The following is an 18,169-nucleotide window of genomic DNA, read 5'->3' as shown; positions in this document are numbered from 1 at the left end:
AGTGTCTTTCCAACTTTCCTCACTCTTCCAGTTTCAGAGCCATCTGTAAAGGCCTTCGCCTGTCAAGGGCTAAGCGATCTGGGGAATGGGGGTTGATGCTGAGGCTGTAGTTGTTTAAAAGTCTTTTTACCCCAAAATATACCTGTTTAAACTTTTTGGCACCACTTACTCTACAGCTGATTAATATCTCAACAGATAGTTACATGTTGACTATAATTATTTATGTACGCCTTACCTCACTCTAACAACATAAGGTCTTTTAGGAGAGATTCTATTTTTCGTATTCACATGTGTTTGCAACACAGTTTCATAAGTAACTGTGAATGGAAAAATTAGTTAATAAAACTAATAATCCGGTCAAATGTCAAAATTGCAATGAGAGAATATTATACAGAAAAACTAGTAGTAGTGCCATAAGGTGTCTTTGGAAAACTTTGGCATGCCCCATGCCTCCATCAGCTACCCTGACTCAAGCCACCTCTAAAAGCAGCAATTTGAACAGAAACAATATGCTCAGTAAGTAAATGAAACCTCAAATGCCTAAGTTAACAGGGGTAAGTAACTTAACTTTATAGGGGATGCAACATTTATTATTTCTTAATATTTAATGCCCTGAAATAGTAAAAAGAACTTTTTTGGGTTTTTTTCTTTTTTGTACATCCAATCACTTTTAATTCACACCAAGCCTATGAGTGACAAACTCAGACATCACATAGCTGGACCAGAGTTGTTGGACTCCTAGGTCCACCATTTTAACCTCTATGCTCTGGATCCTACACTACTGTCATAAGCCCCAGCAATGCAAGCTTGCAGTACCAAATTTACAAACACTTAAAACATGGACACGGTTTTAAAAATGTTGGTTGATAATAATATAAAAACAAATAGACTCAACTCACAACAATGATAGAATTAAATCTGATTCTTTAGATTATATAACCTATCCTCAATACAAAGAAATGCTTCAATTATTCAGGATAACAAAATAAAAGATTCCCAATTCAACAACAAGTAATCACTAGCTGTCCAAAAAACATAGTTCCACAGTACATACTATGTAAAACAAACAAAAACCTCACAGATAATCCTTGAGCTGCCTATAAATACAAAACCGATATTTATATTTTAAAAGTGACTACAGGATTTCCCAACTGTACTAGTTAATACTGGGCAAATCTTTTTTAAATGAAAGATATAAATGTATCAGTAAGTTAACATTTCTGTATATATTTGTATGAATAATAAAATCAATCAGTATAAAAATATAATTAGTAGGACCAAAGAGATGCCCCAAATCTAAAGAATTAAAATTCATAACTCTCCTTAAAAAGGATGATTTACTAACATTAACTTTTTAGTTATAGATAATTATTAATTGATAAACCTTAGGGACTGCTTTCCTACCCGCTATTGTAGGAGATCAGGATGTTTTATTTGGGTTTTTATTTTTGTGGAGGGAAGTGGCACCTAATTTTGGTCTAGATTGTTCCTCATACTTGTAGAAAGCAAAATCAGTAACTTCCAAGATAAATCACAAGACAGATTGGAGACATTTTCAATTATATCGCTGATCACTTACCTAAGAGAAATGAAAATACACAAATAACCAATTATTTCTTCTAGAAAAACCTATAGACTTATGTGAAACCATCTCGAACTCTTTGGTGCAGCCAATGTAAAAGAAGAGTAAAGAGTACCTTACTTTGGTGTATTCAAGGCCAGCCGCCATTATGATGGCAATTCAAACACACGCTATCAGAAATAATTTGGATGTATCACAAAAACTCAGCATAGCTTGTTTGCAAAGTGTCCCAAAGCTCAACTCATTTCAAGTACTTAAGATAATCCCATACAAAGTGAGTGTGACCAGAAATTGCTCTAAAATAGACATGCTGAAGGGTAGAGAGAACTATTTAACCCATAACAAACGACGAAAACAGTAAGGGAGAATGAAAATGGTAAATGCCATTGCTACCCACCATGGTGACTCATGACCTGCCCGGCAGCCTCCATGCTGACATTCTGGAGATAGTTGTGGCAGCGTTCCTTGTGCTCCTCCAGTGAACTGCGCTGCTTGTAGCTTCGTCCACAGTAGTTGCACTTGTGAGGTTTACCCACTGTGAAGAGAACTCAAGATTAGTGTGCTGTCAAGTCTCATCCAAAGCAAAATTACCAGCTAACTTTTGATAGTCTGGAGGAAGCATTTATATGCTTTTCAGACTTAAATCTCTTCCTCCACCACACTCCAGTTGAGGCAATTAAAGATAATAAACTTCTACCAAGATTAAAAGATAGCAAGAAAAGGCAGATCGTACCTTTGGTGATAGGGGAAATAATGAATCAAAATCATGCTCTGACTGTATCCTAGATCATGAGAGCCTGATGATTGATCTTCAAATTATCTGACTCTTAACACTAACGTTTACTCTTACACAGTTCTCTCAGCTCTGACTCATTCAAAAGACAAATCAGGAGTGTCCTAGATACATGATGAGAATTATTTTTATTTATTGGGAGGGGGCTAAGAATGGAGAATTTTACTGAAGGAAACTAAAATCCAATAACTTGAAATGTCATTGTCTAATGAAAAGATTATTCATGGGTACCAAGAAGACTAGAAAGAATTCAGGTGATGAGAAAAAGCACAGATAAAGGCAGAGAGTTTCTCTTTTCTTTCCACCTTAGTAATAACTATTCACACATGCAAAACTGTGTGGCAGATCAGCCTATTCTCCTACATCAGTCAGCACTGTTCTTATATTACCAAGAATTATTAACCTACTAGGTGCTTTGAGTCAGGATTATTAACAATAATCACCAAAGCCCTAACATATTTAGTTATACAATGATAGTGATACTTAATTACATATTTCACATTCAGGAAATGAATTATTTTCTAATAGCCACATCTCATTATACCTGGTAAAATACTTCAATGCTCACATTAAAAAAAAAAAAAACTTTAAAAAATTAAGAAGGAAACAAAACACAATTAGGGAAAGAGGTGTGTTTTAATGTAAGACTATTCACAAGGGTATCACAGAGCATGTTGATTCTTGGTGTTGAATGGATACAGAAAACCATAAAGCATCAGGTGGTCTGTTGCCAAAGCCCTCAGTCAAGCACATTGTGAATCAGGTCAGCTGCTCTCATTTGACTCCCTTAGGAATTATTTTGTTTTGCCTAGAGGACAAATAGACAACTCTTTTTCATGGTCAAAGAGAGCATCCTCAACTCCAGGTCCCTTACAAACCCATGCTAGGATAATGGTCATAAATGAAACTGAAATACTTTAACAAGACAAGGTATTCACACCTGCATAAAAATTTCACTACATTGATTAAAAAACCCAAACAAACCTTTAGATTGTATTTGAAGTGCATATAAATTCAAATCAGTTATTTGATAATCACAATTTTTTTGTAAACCATCTTAAAAAACAAAAGCTATCTAAGGCAGGATCAGTCGTTTCTAAAAATACTAGGCAAAGTAACTTCTATTTTTCAGAACCAAGAATTTCTGGGAAGTAAAAACCAGGTAGCTTTTTATATTGTGAAGACTCTTATAGCACTGTGTGAGAGCATAAAAAATACAAGAAAAATTTTTTTAGTCAAAAATATTAATGTAAATAGTATAAATATATTTATATATAATTGCATTCCAAGATATGGGGCTGCATATGACAAAAAGCCTCTAATGAATTTTCTCTCAACAAGTCTATTAAGCAACTAATACTTGTTAAGCATATACATTGTAGTTAACAGCCCACTATAAACTAGTTCCATCGTCTCTGTCTTCCCCTTCTTAAGTCCTGTTGCATTGTGTCCTGTGATACCTATGTTTTACTGTGAACATAATATCCTCCTATACTTCTTCCCCTTATTTCTCTAAGCAATTGACACCTTTTTAACTGAATTAAAATATAGTTCTTGTCCACTCCCCTTGGCTCAAAACCCTCTATAAACTCCCAACTCCCCAGATAAGGAAGAAAAGACAGGATACTTTCTACTCCCCTCATTTTAGAATTCAATCCCATCTGCTTTACTTCAGCCTCTCCCATTTTGTCATCTATTTGTTTAAAACGTCACTCTTTCCTCTCTTCATCCCATCCTTGTTCTCTGTGAGTATAACAGATAGTTGAGTAAATTGCTCTAAAAGTATAACCTCAATTTCCCCAAATCTTCATCTGTATTCTATTCCAGCAATCCACATACTGGGTGACATGCTGGACTCTGACATATCATAACTATTCTATGTCCAAGAAATTTGTTCTGGAAGTGTTCCACCTTACCCTTCTACATGTCTCATTTAATACATCTTTACTGAAAGCCTACTAGGTACCAACTCTGGGACAAGGCGGGAATGTAAAGTGGAGAGCAAATTCTCATGGTGCCTATCCTCATGCAACCAACAGTCTGTTGAGGAAGACAGACATTTAACAAATATACAAGCAATACATTACGAATTGTAAATTCTACAGAGCTAAAGAATGGTAAGCTAGTATAACATGGGGACCCCAATTTAGTGTGAGAAGGTTGGACAGGAAGGTCTGCCTGAGGTATGAACAGTTAGGCTGATAACTGAAGAAAAAGTAGAAGTTAGTCAGATAATGGGGATGGGGGGAGGGTGGAGGAGAGACAGTGTTTCCGGGAACTGCCGTCATCTCTTTCTATTTACTCTCAAGTTCTTAGCTACTTCGAATTCTAGATCATGCCCTTGCTACTCTTTTGAAAATTATTTTCAAGCATCATCAACAGTCCCTTCCAAATCCAATGGCTCTACTATCCCTACAAGACCATTTCCTGTCAGTTCTTTGATATTTCTTTTTTCTTTTTCCAGTTTTATTGAGATATGATTGACATAGAGCACTGTATAAGTTTAAAGGGTACAGTAGAATGATTTGACTTATATACGTCATGAAATGATTACCACAATAATTTTAATGGACATCCATTTTTCCTAAAAATCAAGGTCATGAAAATATTGTTTATATTTACTCCCTATATATGATGAGTTTAACTGTATAATAGGTATCAACTATATGAGTTAATATGTATAACATATGTATATATATTCACAGAAAAGGACCAGTCTTTTGCTACTTCTCTTTTTACAAATGTTATTATTTACACAGTCTCACTATCTGAAACACCTTCATTCTGCTACCCCTCCTCAAAGCTCCCTTAACTCCCCAGTGCCATCTTTTCCAGGTTCCGGGTCTCCATGATGTAATACCTTCAACATAGGGACCTTCTATCGCCCCTCCCCTAATAAAGTTCTATATTGAGGGTTAAAAAAAAATTTTTTTTTAAAGTCATCAGTAGTCCCTGAAGTGCTAAATCTGGTAGACTTTAATCAGTCCAAAATGTTCCTAAGTCCTTGTCCCTATCAAACTTTCAGGAGTCTTGAATCTCCTGTTTTAGCTTCTGAGATCAGATTCTGCATCCTCACTCCCTGGCTTCTCAATCTTTTCCTACCTGGTAGATATATATGTACCTCCAGGATTTGCTCTAAGTACAGTAGTCTCCCTCTTTTCCCTCTAGATTAAGCCCTCATTTCTATGAAATGTCCAAATCATGCCTGGAATAATTTCCCATGTTTGGAAGCTCCTATTTGCCACAAACATTTTAAAAGTGATCATGGTGAACCCAAGGACACAGTTTCCCCCCTCTGTGCTCTCACGGCGCTCTGTCCATAATCTGTTGATGCATTACTTATGATAATTGCATTGTAATTATCCATCTGATCTCTGTTTCCCTCGTCCAAACAATGAGCTCTGTCATGAAGACAAAGGTCATGTTTTATTCAATTTGGAATTGATAGTGCTTACTGTAGTTATTAAACATAGGAGATACTCAATATGTATTTGCTAAATGACTGTACTTCAACCGCATACTTCCAAATGCCTTTGGAGTATTGCGTTATGAATATTCCTCTGAAATCTAAAATTCAACATATCCAAAATTACCTTCCTCTACAAAACTACTTCTTTATTCTGACTGCTCTTTTGTGCGTTACTACTGTTTTAATAAACCAGACTCGTGACAAGGCAACCACTATTGTTGCCTCCTACCTCATTTCTCACATCCAAATAATTGCTGAAGTTTATTCCTCCATCTCACTCCCAGAACCAATTTCCTAGTTCAAATGTTCATTATCATGAACCTGGGCAAGCTTAGTATACTTCAAACCAGGTGTTCTCTTCCCTTGTGTAATTATTTTACTCCCCTCCTCAACAACCTTCAATGACTTTTCACTTCCACTGAACAAAGTTCAAATCCCTGTACCTGGCATTCAGCATCCTACACTGTCTGGTCCCAAGGGATACATCCCATCTTCTACCCCAGGATTCAGCCAGGATTACCTTCCACTTTTACACTTCTGAGTCTTAGTTCTTTCTGGAATGGCTTCACATAATTTCTGCCTCTTGAAATCCTACGCATCCTTCCAATCTCCCTAACCATGTTCCATCCAAAAGCGATCTTTCCTACTAAAGAACTGTAACTGTATTGGTCCTCACACTTAGGAAACTTGTAACATTCTGTCTCTTGAGTTATTTGTGATTACATCTGACCCATGAACAACTTGGGTTTGTACTGCATGGATCCACTTATAATGTGATTTTTTTTTTGACAAATACATACTACAGTACTGCATGATCTGCAGTTGGTTGAATCCACAAATGTGGAACCGTGGATGTGGAGGGCTGACTGTGAAGTTATATGTGGATTTTCTACTGCAAGGGAGGGGGTGTTGGTGCCCCTAACCCCTGTGTTGTTCAAGAATCAACTGTATGTATACATTCATTTTGATCTCCCATGTTAGATTATGAGCTTCTTGAGAGACTGAATAATGTCTTATATATCTTTGTAACCTCCAAAGAGTTTAGCATGGTGATTTGTTCACAGCAAGAACTAATAAGTGGTGTTTTCATGAATGACATCATTTCCTAACTCTTTAAATATTTTCCTTTCACTGGTTTTCCCTGAATCTTTTATGAACTTTAAAAGCAATGCATCCATATAGAAAAATTTTAAATTCACCAAAAATTATTTATAATTATATCATTTAGAGATAAGTATCTTTAACATTTTTATATCATGTATTTTTTCTGTGCATGCAAAGATATATTTTGTTATGAAATTGAGTAATTTTATACACTGTATTTTACAATTTGCTTATTTTACTGAACAATATATCTTGAAATTTCCCCATGATATAAAATAATAGTTTTGTTGCTGCTGTTAGGTAACAATTTTTTCCCGAATTCTAAAATTATGATATGTTGATTTAGTTTGCCTTAGCATTCTTAGTCCTTTTCTTATTTACTTTAATAATTATTTTTCTTTTTACCATAGTTACTATGCCCATACTTGAAAAAAAAAAAATCAAATAGTCCTAAAGGGCACTTAATGAAATAGTCTTCCCCTTACCCCACCCCCATCTAAACATAATCTATTTCTCTGTCCTCTCTTTTTGGAATTTCTATTAGTTTGATGTTAGACCCTCCAGATTGAGTCTTGAAATTTCTTTTTTCCCTCATATTAATTATCCTTTTACCCTGTTTACTTTTAGAAAAATTCCTCACCTTTTTCTTTGAATCTGTGAAATATTTTCTGGCGAATATAAATTTCTCTGACCTCTTTCTTTTTTCTTAAAAATAGTATTCTGTTTTTTCATGGGTACAATAACATTTATCTGAGCATAATTTTTTCTTTTTAAAAAAGTCCTTTTTATATTGTCTTCTCTCGCTTTTTTTCTTTTTTACACTGGTGTCTGTATTGGAGGCTTTCCTTAAATGTCTGGTGCCTGAATATTTATTGTCCATTTATATTTAACAGTAAGGCACTAAAAAGCTAATTGGAAGTTCAGGAAACACAGGTGAGGTTTGTGAACTACTGGTGAACTACTGCAGAGTGACCAGGTAATGAAGCAACCTTTTCATTGTCAGACCCCCAAATATAAATATATATGTCTTTTCTCTAGGACCTCTCAATTCCCTTAGAAAAGATACCTCCAATTTCCAGCCCTGGGGGTAGGGGGGGATATGAAGCTAGATATTAGTATTCCGGAAGTAAGGCAAGATATGGGGCCAGGAATCTAAATGTCCAACTGTAGTTTTTTACATACTGTCCCTGCTTTAAGTCCTTTGTTTTCCCCCTACTCTCTACTTTTCCTGAAGTCTCTAAGCTAGAACCTTTCCAATTCAGTATCTCCAGAGAATAAATGTTATTTTACTGTAGTTGCTTGGCTGTAGTGAGAGTGGCTCTGTGGCCTGTTTTGTATTCAGATTTTGAAATCCTTTTATATTCAATCCAGAGTTTCATCCGTACCATCAACAGTCATGTTCCTTCCAAGTCCAGAGACTTTTCAGGATTCTCTAGTGCCAAATGGCTTTGCTACTCATCCTTTATTCCCTTCTATAATCACTGTAAGTTCCCGAGTCTTCTGTTTTGTGAAGTCTATTACCACCCCTCCCTTTATCTTCTTCCCATCCTCCTCTTGCTGCTATTCTGTCCTTTCCCATTGTCTTTGATCTTAATGCGTTTATACTTCTATAAACGTCTACTGTGATTTTAGTGTAGTTTTAAAGAGTAGAGACAGATGTAGCTTTTCATTTCATCATGTTTAGACAGCAACAGACAGTATCACTTTCAATGTTGGTATGCTATGGCTCTGGAAAGGGTGTGCCATAACTCTGTATTTAGATAAATAGGAGCATGACATGCTAGTAAAGATTAGCCACCAAAAAAGGAATCACATATTTGTAAGACAAGGGAATTTGTGGAAATGTAAAACTAAATATTTCCTCTATTCTACTCTAATCTGCTATGTATTTGTCTGTTATAATACAACATTCCCTACCTATATTCAAATATGTTTTAGTGTAAACATTTGCAGTGGTTCTCAAAATATAAACTGCATGCTACCTATGTTAGAATTACCTGGAGTGCTCTTAAAATGCAGATTCTTGGGCACCATGCTAGGGCCTAGAATTTCTGAGAGAGGTACTCTGATCTCCCTATGTTTAACAAGCCTGCCAGGTAGTTGCTTATGTACTGAAGTTGAAAAACAATGGTCTATAGAAGCTCATAAATCATCATGTTCTCTAAGTCTGGTATTGAGTTAAAATTTCTTATCAAAGTGAAGAATACTTTTCTTAACTCCACCATAATGATCTTAATTATATTATTGAAGGAGTTAAAATTAATTTTCTTTTACAAGAAATGTTGGGATGAAAATCTGAAAAGCCTATGGATGAAGTATCATTTATTACTGGTAAAAATTTTTTTTAAGTATTTATTTTGGTATGGGAGTTTACTACTGTACGTTGATAACATCTTTTGAGGACAGTGATCCAGTTTAAATTTTACATCAATTCTACTTCAAACTGACCTGTGTGTCTGGATTTTAAAATTCAAGTGGATCAGAGTCAGTTTGGGGCCATCCTGACTGGTTAGGAGAAACCCTAGAAGTTAACCCTTGCTCCTGGGAGACCCCAGTGGGGTCCAAATGCTGGGTGAGCCCAACATGTCCTCAGTAGGTTTCCAAGAATACAGACACAGGCCTGAAGATAGCATGTGAGATGCCACCCACAGCATCACCATCTGGGAGAACAGGAGGGGAGAGAAGCCTTTAACAATCTGGCATTACCCCAAAGAGGCCTCACTTAGCCAGAAGTTACCTTTTTACCCTGGAATTGTGTGTTACAACTGGAAGAAAAGGAATAATGTTAATGGACCCGTTAACTTCCCAATTCTACTGATAGTGCAAAATTGAGCCACACATTACTTCAATTATATGGTCAAGAAAGGAGCCACATTTTCACGAAACACATGGGTTCATGTTTGTTTCATTAAAAACTTGGGCCGCACCAGAAAGACAAGATCCAGCCTCATGCACCAGAACACAGGCACTAGTCCCTTCCACCAGGAAGCCTACACAACCCACTGAACCAACCTTAGCCACAGGGGGCAGACATCAAAAACAGCGGGAACTACGAACCTGCAGCCTGTGAAAAGGAGACCCCAAACACAGTAAGTTAAGCAAAATGAGAAGACAGACACACAGCACAAGAAGGAGCAAGGTAAAAACACACCAGACCAAACAAATGAAGAGGAAATAAGAAGTCTGCCTGAAAAAGACTTCAGAATAATGATAGTAAAGATATCCAAAATCTAGGAAATAGAATGGAGAAAATACAAGAAGCGTTTAACAAGGTACTAGAAGAACTAAAGAGCAAACAAACGATGGTGAACAACAAAATAAATGAAATTTAAAATTCTCCAGAAGGAATCAATAGCAGAATAAATGAGGCAGAAGAACGGATAAGTGACCTGGAAGATAAAGTAGTGGAAATAACTAGTGCAGAGCAGATAAAGAAAAAAATAATGAAAAGAATTGAGGACAGTCTCAGAGACCTCTGGGACAACATTAAATGCACCAACATTCGAATTATAGGGGTGCCAGAAGAAGAGAAAAAGAAAGGGACTGAGAAAATATTTGAAGAGATTATAGTTGAAAACTTCCCTAATATGGGAAAGGAAATAGCTAATCCAGTCCAGGAAGTGCAGTTTCCCACACAGGAAAAACCCAAGGAGAAACACACCAAGACACATATTAATGAAACTATCAAAAATTAAATACAAAGAAAAAATATTAAAAGTAGCAAGGGTAAAAAAACAAATAACATGCAAGGGAGTCCCCATAAGGTTAACAGCTGATCTTTCAGTAGAAACTCTGCAAGCCAGAAGGGAGTGGCAGGATGGCAGGATATATGTAAAGTGATGAAAGGGAAAAACCTACAAACAAGCTTACTCTACCCAGCAAGGATCTCATTCAGATTCAATGGAAAAATTAAAACCTTTACAGACAAACAAAAAGTAAGAGAATTCAGCACAACCAAACCAGCTTTACAACAAATGTTAAAGGAACTTCTCTAGGCAGGAAACACAACAAAAAGAAAAGACCTACAATAATAAACCCAAAGCAATTAAGAAAAAGGTAATAGGAACATACATATCGATAACTACCTTAAATGTAAATGGATTAAATGCTCCCACCAAAAGAAACAGACTGGCTGAATGGATACAAAAACAAAACCTGTATATATGCTGTCTACAAGAGACCCACTTCAGACCTAGGAACACATACAGACTGAAAGTGAGGGAATGGAAAAAGATATTCCATGCAAATGGAAAGCAAAAGAAAGCTGCAGTAGCAATTCTCATATCACACAAAATAGACTTTAAAATAAAGACTATTATAAGACACAAAGAAGGACACTACATAATGATCAAGGGATCAATCCAAGAAGATAATAACAATTGTAAATATTTATGCACCCATCATAGGAGCACCACAATACATAAGGTAAATGCTAATAGCCATAAAAGGGGAAATCAACACTAACACAATCATAGTAGGGGACTTTAACACCCCACTTTCACCAATGGACAGATCATCCAAAATGAAAATAAATAAGGAAACACAAGCTTTAAATGACACATTAAACAAGATGGACTTAATTGATATTTATAGGATATTCCATGCAAAAACAACAGAAGATGCTTTCTTCTCACGTGCTCATGGAACATTCTCCAGGATAGATCATACCTTGGGTCACAAATCAAGCCTTGGTAAATTTAAGAAAATTGAAATCATATCAAGTATCTTTTCCGATCACAATGCTATGAGACTAGATATCAATTACAGGAAAAATATGTAAAAAATACAAACACATGGAGGCTAAACAATACACTACTTAATAACCAAGAGATCACTGAAAAAATTAAAGAGGAAATCAAAAAATACCAAGAAACAAATGACAATGAAAACACAATGACCCAAAACCTATGGGATGCAGCAAAAGCAGTTCTAAGAGGGAAGTTTATAGCACTACAATCCTACCTCAAGAAACAAGGAACATCTCAAATAAACAATCTAATCTTACACCTAAAGCAATTACAGAAAGAAGCACAAAAAAACCCCAAAGTTAGCAGAAGGAAAGAAATCATAAAGATGAGATCAGAAATAAATGAAAAAGAAATGAAGGAAACGACAGATCAATAAAACTAAAAGCTGTTTTTTTGAGAAGGTAAACAAAATTGATAAACCATTAGCCAGACTCATCAAGAAAAAAATGAGAGAAGACTCAAATCAATACAGTTAGAAATGAAAAAGGAGAAGTAACAACTGGCACTGCAGAAATACAAAGGATCATGAGAGGTTACTACAAACAACTGTATGCCAATAAAATGGACAACCTGGAAGAAATGGACAAATTCTTAGAAAAGCCCAACCTTCCTAGACTATTTCCAGGAGGAAATAGAAAATATACACAGACCAATCATAAGCACTGAAATTGAGACTGATCAAAAATCTTCCAAAAAACAAAAGCCCAGGACCAGATGGATTCATAGGTGAATTCTAACATTTAGAGAAGAGCTAACACCTACCATTCTCAAACTCTTCCAGAGTATAGCAGAGGGAGGGACACTCCCAAACTCATTCAATGAGGCCACAATCACCCTGATACCAAAACCAGACAAAGATGTCACAAAAAAAGAAAACTACAGACAAACATCACTGATGAACATACATGCAAAAATCCTCAACAAAATACTAGCAAACAGAATCCATCAGCACATTAAAAGGATCATACACCATGATCAAGTGGGGTTTATCCCAGGAATGCAAGGATTCTTCAATATATGCAAATCAATCAATGTGATAAGCCATATTAAAAAATTGAAGAAAAACCATATGACCATCTCAATAGATGCAGAAAAGGCTTTTGACAAAATTCAACACCCATTTATGATTAAAAAAACCCTCCAGAAAGTAGGCATAGAGGGAACATACCTCAACATAATAAAGGCCATGTATGACCAATCCACAGCCAACATCGTTCTCAATGGTGAAAAACTGAAAACATTTCCACTAAGATCAGGAACAAGACAAGGATGTCCCCTCTCACCACTATTATTCAACATAGTTTTGGACGTTTTAGCCACATCAATCAGAGAAGAAAAAGAAATAAAAGGAATCCAAATTGGAAAAGAAGAAGTAAAGCTGTCACTGTTTGCAGATGATATGATACTATACATAGAGAATCCTAGAGATGCTACCAGAAAACGACTAGAGGTAATCAATGAATTTGGTGAAGTAGCAGGATACAAAATTAATGCACAGGAATCACTTGCATTCCTGCACACTAATGATGAAAAAGCTGAAAGAGAAATTAAGGAAACACTCCCATTTTCCATTGCAACAAAAAGAATAAAATACCTCAGAATAAGCCTACCTAAGGAGACTAAAAGACCTGCACGCAGAAAACTATAAGACACTGATGAAAGAAATTAAAGATGATACAAACAGATGGAGAGATATACCATGTTCTTGGATTGGAAGAATCAACATTGCGAAAATGACTCTACTACCCAAAGCAATCTACAGATTCAATGCAATCCCTATCAAACTACCATTGGTATTTTTCACAGAACTAGACAAAAAATTTCACAATTTGCATGGAAACACAAAAGAATCCGAATAGCCAAAGCAGTCTTGAGGAAGAAAATCGGAGCTGTAGGAATCAGGCTCCCTGACTTCAGACTATAGTACAAAGGTACAGTAATCAAGATAGTATGGTACTGGCACAAAAACAGAAATATAGATCAATGGAACAGGATAGAAATCCCAGAGATAAACCGACGCACATATGGTCACCTTATTTTTGATAAAGGAGGCAAGAATATACAATGGGGAAAAGACAGCTTCTTCAATAAGTGGTGCTGGGAAAATGGACAGCTTCATGTAAAAGAATGAAATTAGAACACTCCCTAACACCATACACACACAAAAAAAAACCCAAAATGGATAGAAGACATAAATGTAAGGGCCAACACTATAAGACTCTTAGAGGAAAACATAGGCAGAACACTCTATGACATAAATCACAGCAAGTTCCTTTTTGACCCACCTCCTAGAGAAACGGAAATAAAATAAAAAAATAAACAAATGGGACCTAATGAAACTTAAAAGCTTTTGCATGCAAAGGAAACCATAACAAGATAAAAAGACAATGCTCAGAATGGGAGACAATATTTGCAAAAGAAGCAACTGATAAAGGACTAATCTCCAAAATTTACAAGCAGCTCATGCAGCTCAGTATCAAAAAACAAACAACCCAATCCAAAAATGGGCAGAAGACCTAAATGGACATTTCTCCAAAGAAGTTATACAAATTGCCAATAAACATATGAAAGGATGCTCAACATCACGAATCATTAGAGAAATGCAAATCAAAACTACAATTAGGTATCACCTCACAGCAGTCAGAGTGGCCATCATCAAAAAATTTCCGGGCCTCCCTGGTGGCGCAGTGGTTGAGAGTCCGCCTGCCGATGCAGGGGATACGGGTTCGTGCCCCGGTCTGGGAGGATCCCATGTGCCGCGGAGCGGCTGGGCCCGTGAGCCATGGCCGCTGGGCCTGCGCGTCCGGAGCCTGTGCTCCACGACGGGAGAGGCCACAACAGTGAGAGGCCCGCATACCGCAAAAAAAAAAAAAAAAAAAAAAAAAAATTTCCAAACAATAAATGCTAGAGAGGATGTGGAGAAAAGGGAACCCTCTTGCACTGTTGGTGGGAATGTAAAGTCATACAGCCACTATGGAGAACAGTATGGAGGTTCCTTAAAAGACTAAAAATAGAACTACCATATGACCCAGCAATCCCACTACTGGGCATATACCCTGAGAAAACCGTAATTCATATACCACAATGTTCATTGCAGCTCTATTTACAATAGCCAGGATATGGAAGCAACATAGGTGTCCACTGACAGATGAATGCATAAAGAAGATGTGGCACATATATACAATGGAATATTCCTCAGCCATAAAAAGAAAGGAAATTGAGTTATTTGTAGTGAGGTGGATGAACCTACAGTCTGTCATACAGAATGAAGTAAGTCAGAAAGAGAAAAACAAATACCGTATGCTAACACATATAGATGGAACCAAAAAAAAAAAAAAAAAGGTTCTGAAGAAGCTAGGGGCAGGACGGGAATAAAGACGCAGATCAGATGTAGAGAATGGACTTGAGGAGACAGGGAGGGGGAAGGGTAAACTGGGATGAAGTGAGAGAGTGGCATGGACATATATACACTACCAAATGTAACATAGATAGCTAGTAGGAAGCAGCTGCATAGCACAGGGAGATCAGCTTGGTGCTTTGTGACCACCTAGAGGGGTGGGATAGGGAGGGTGGGAGGGAGACGCAAGAGGGAGGAGATATGGGGATATATGTATATGTATAGCTGTTTCACTTTCTTATAAAGCAGAAAGTAACACACCATTGTAAAGCAATTATACTCCAATAAAAGTGTAAAAACAAAATTCAAGTGGAAGAACTTACATTGACTAATTTCTCTTACATTGCTGATCGTGCTGTTGCAGTCTTTTAAGAGGGCTATATAGTGTTATTTCACATAAGAAAGAACAGCATGGAAATTAATCCTTTCCACTAGCAAAAGATAAATGGTTTGCTTGGGTGTTGATTGTGGGAGTCTATCTTTCCCACTTCCCACAACACCACGTTAAAAGCCAACTGGAATGTGTTGTCAGAACATAGCTAAAGCCTTTAAGTCATTTATTTTTCAAGTATTACTTTGAGAACTCATGGGGAAAAAGATAAAATGAGAGGTTGGGAAGAGAGAACCATTTTAGAGTCGCCAATTTCCTGACTTGATAAGCTAAAGTAGGGCTCATTCACATGATCATAGCTTTACGTGGGCACTTCCAACCATCTTCCTCAAATATCTGTTGCCTCTGAAATCTGAGTTATAGTACATATAGATTTTTACTTTGTTATATCAGTTTTATTGAGGTATAATTTACATTAAATAAAATCCACTCACTTTAAGTATATAATTCAAGGAATTTTGAAGTGTATATGGTTGTGTAACCACCATCACAATTACAATATTTTAATTTCCATCACCTTAAACCAAAGTTCGGGATTGACATGTACATACTGCTATATTTAAAAATGGATAACCAAAAGGACCTACTGCAAAAATAAATAGATAAATAAATAGAAACTTGGAAAAACTGAAATGTATGAAGAATACAAATTAAAATCATCTGCAATAAACATTATTATAAATCTAAAAAAAGTAGGTCTTACTAATAGAGTTAGTCTTTAAATTGGGTAGTGTAAGTCATCCAATCTTGATTTTTCAAAATTATTTTGGCTATATTAGTTCTTTTGTGTTTCCAAAGAAATTTGGAATCAATTTGTCAATTTCTATAAAAAATCCTGCTAAGATATTGATTGGGATTATATTGAATTGATAGGCTAAATTTCAGGAGAATTAACATCTTAACAATACTAAATTGTTCAAAATATGATCATACTATCTCCATTTACTTAGGTCTTCTTTAATATCTCTTAGCAGTGTTTTGTAATATTTCTTGCACATAATTACATAAACCTAAGTATTTCACATTAAATTTATCTCTATTTTTCATATATTTTGTATGCTATAATAAATGGCACTGCTTTCTAATTTTCAGTTTCCTCTTGTCCATTGCTAGCATGTAGAAGTAAACTTGATTTCTTTTTATTAACTTTGCATCTTACAACCTTAATGAAATCACTCATTAATTTTAGTTTTTTGGTAAATTCCTTGTTATTTTCTATGCTATAGGTGATCATGTCACCTAAAACAAAACACAGTTTTATTTATTCATTTCCAATTTGTATTCTTTCCCTTGCCATACTGCATTGACAAGATTCCCAGTACAATGTAGAAAAGAAGTAGAGAGAGCAGACATTCTTGGCTTGTTCCTACTCTTAAGGGTAAACTTTCATTCATTTATTGTTAGTGTGATGTTAGTTGAAAGTCTTTCAAGGATGGTTTTTATCCTGTTGAGAAAGTACCTTTCTATTCTATTGCTGAGAATTGATAAACCCCACTTCATCATGATATATTATCCTTTTTTATATATTTCTGGATTCTACTTGCTAAAATTTGGTTAAGGATTTTTGCATTTATGTTCAGGAGGGATATTGCTATACAGTTTTCTCATGTTATAATGTCTTTGGTTTGGGCATCAGGGTAATGCTGAACTCATACAATTAATTTGGAAGTATCACTCCCCCTTCTATTCTCTGGAAGAATTTTCTCCTTACATTATTTCTACCTTAAATGTTTGACAGAGTTTAAAAGTGAAGTCATCTGGCATTTTCTTTGTGGGAATGTTTTTAAATATTGTGTGGGCCAAAAAGTGCCTTTGGGTTTTTAAGTAAAAATAAAAGACTTTTTTCAATTTCACCAAGAACTTTATTGAACAACGTATTCACCCTTTTGTTCCACTACCTTCTGCCATTTTTCAGGCAACTTCATATTCCATCTTCCCAAAACTTTTTATTTTTTTGAGCAAAGAACTGTTTCAGGTGCCTTTTACAGTCTTCCAGGGAACTGAAATTTTTTCCATTAAGAGAATTTTGTAAAGACTGAAATAAATGGAAATCTGAAGGTGCAATGTCTGGCGGATGAATCAGAACTTCCCAGCCAAGCTGTAACAGTTTTTGCCTGGTCATCAAAGAAACATGTGGTCTTGCGTTATCCTGATGGAAGATTATGTGTTTTCTGTTGACTAATTCTGGATACTTTTCATTGAGTGCCACTTTCAGTTGGTCTAATTGGGAGCAGTACTTGTTGGAATTAATTGTTTGGTTTTCCAGAAGGAGCTCATAATAGAGGACTTGCTTCCAATCCCACCATATATACAACATCACCTTCTTTGTATGAAGACTGGCCTTTGGTGTGGTTGGTGGTGGTTCATTTCACTTGCCTCAAGATCTCTTCTGTTCCACATTGTTGTACAGTATACACTTTTCATTGCCCATCACAATTTGTTTTAAAAACGGAATGATGTTCTCATTAGGTGTAAGTAGAGAATTGCACGGGGGAAATATGGTCAAGAAGGTTTTTTTCGCTTAACTTACGTGGAACCCAAACAGCAAAGCAATTCACATAACCAAACTGGTGCAAATTGTTTTCAACGCTTGATTTGGATATTTTGAGTATGTCAGCTATTGCCCACGTGGTATAACGTTGATTGTTCTCAGTTAATGTCTCAATTTGATCGCTATCAACGTCA

The 18,169-nt window shown here is 36.0% G+C and overlaps 1 protein-coding gene across 3 annotated transcripts in view; it reads right to left on the bottom strand.

Moving 5' to 3' along the window:
* IKZF2 (IKAROS family zinc finger 2) overlaps positions 1 to 18,169 on the bottom strand; it is a gene marked incomplete at both ends in the record, with an annotated part of 169,046 nt that overhangs the window by 12,694 nt on the left and 138,183 nt on the right. For all 3 annotated transcript variants that reach the window (XM_079710112.1, XM_079710110.1, XM_079710111.1), the window contains one exon: positions 1,980 to 2,117. In XM_079710112.1, the coding sequence (XP_079566238.1) occupies positions 1,980 to 2,117 (138 nt within the window). The remainder of the gene's footprint in view (positions 1 to 1,979; positions 2,118 to 18,169) is intronic.

This window comes from Hyperoodon ampullatus (assembly GCF_949752795.1).
Source record: "Hyperoodon ampullatus genome assembly, chromosome: 8".
NCBI lineage: Eukaryota > Metazoa > Chordata > Mammalia > Artiodactyla > Ziphiidae > Hyperoodon > Hyperoodon ampullatus.
This window is presented reverse-complemented; position numbering and strand designations above follow the sequence as displayed.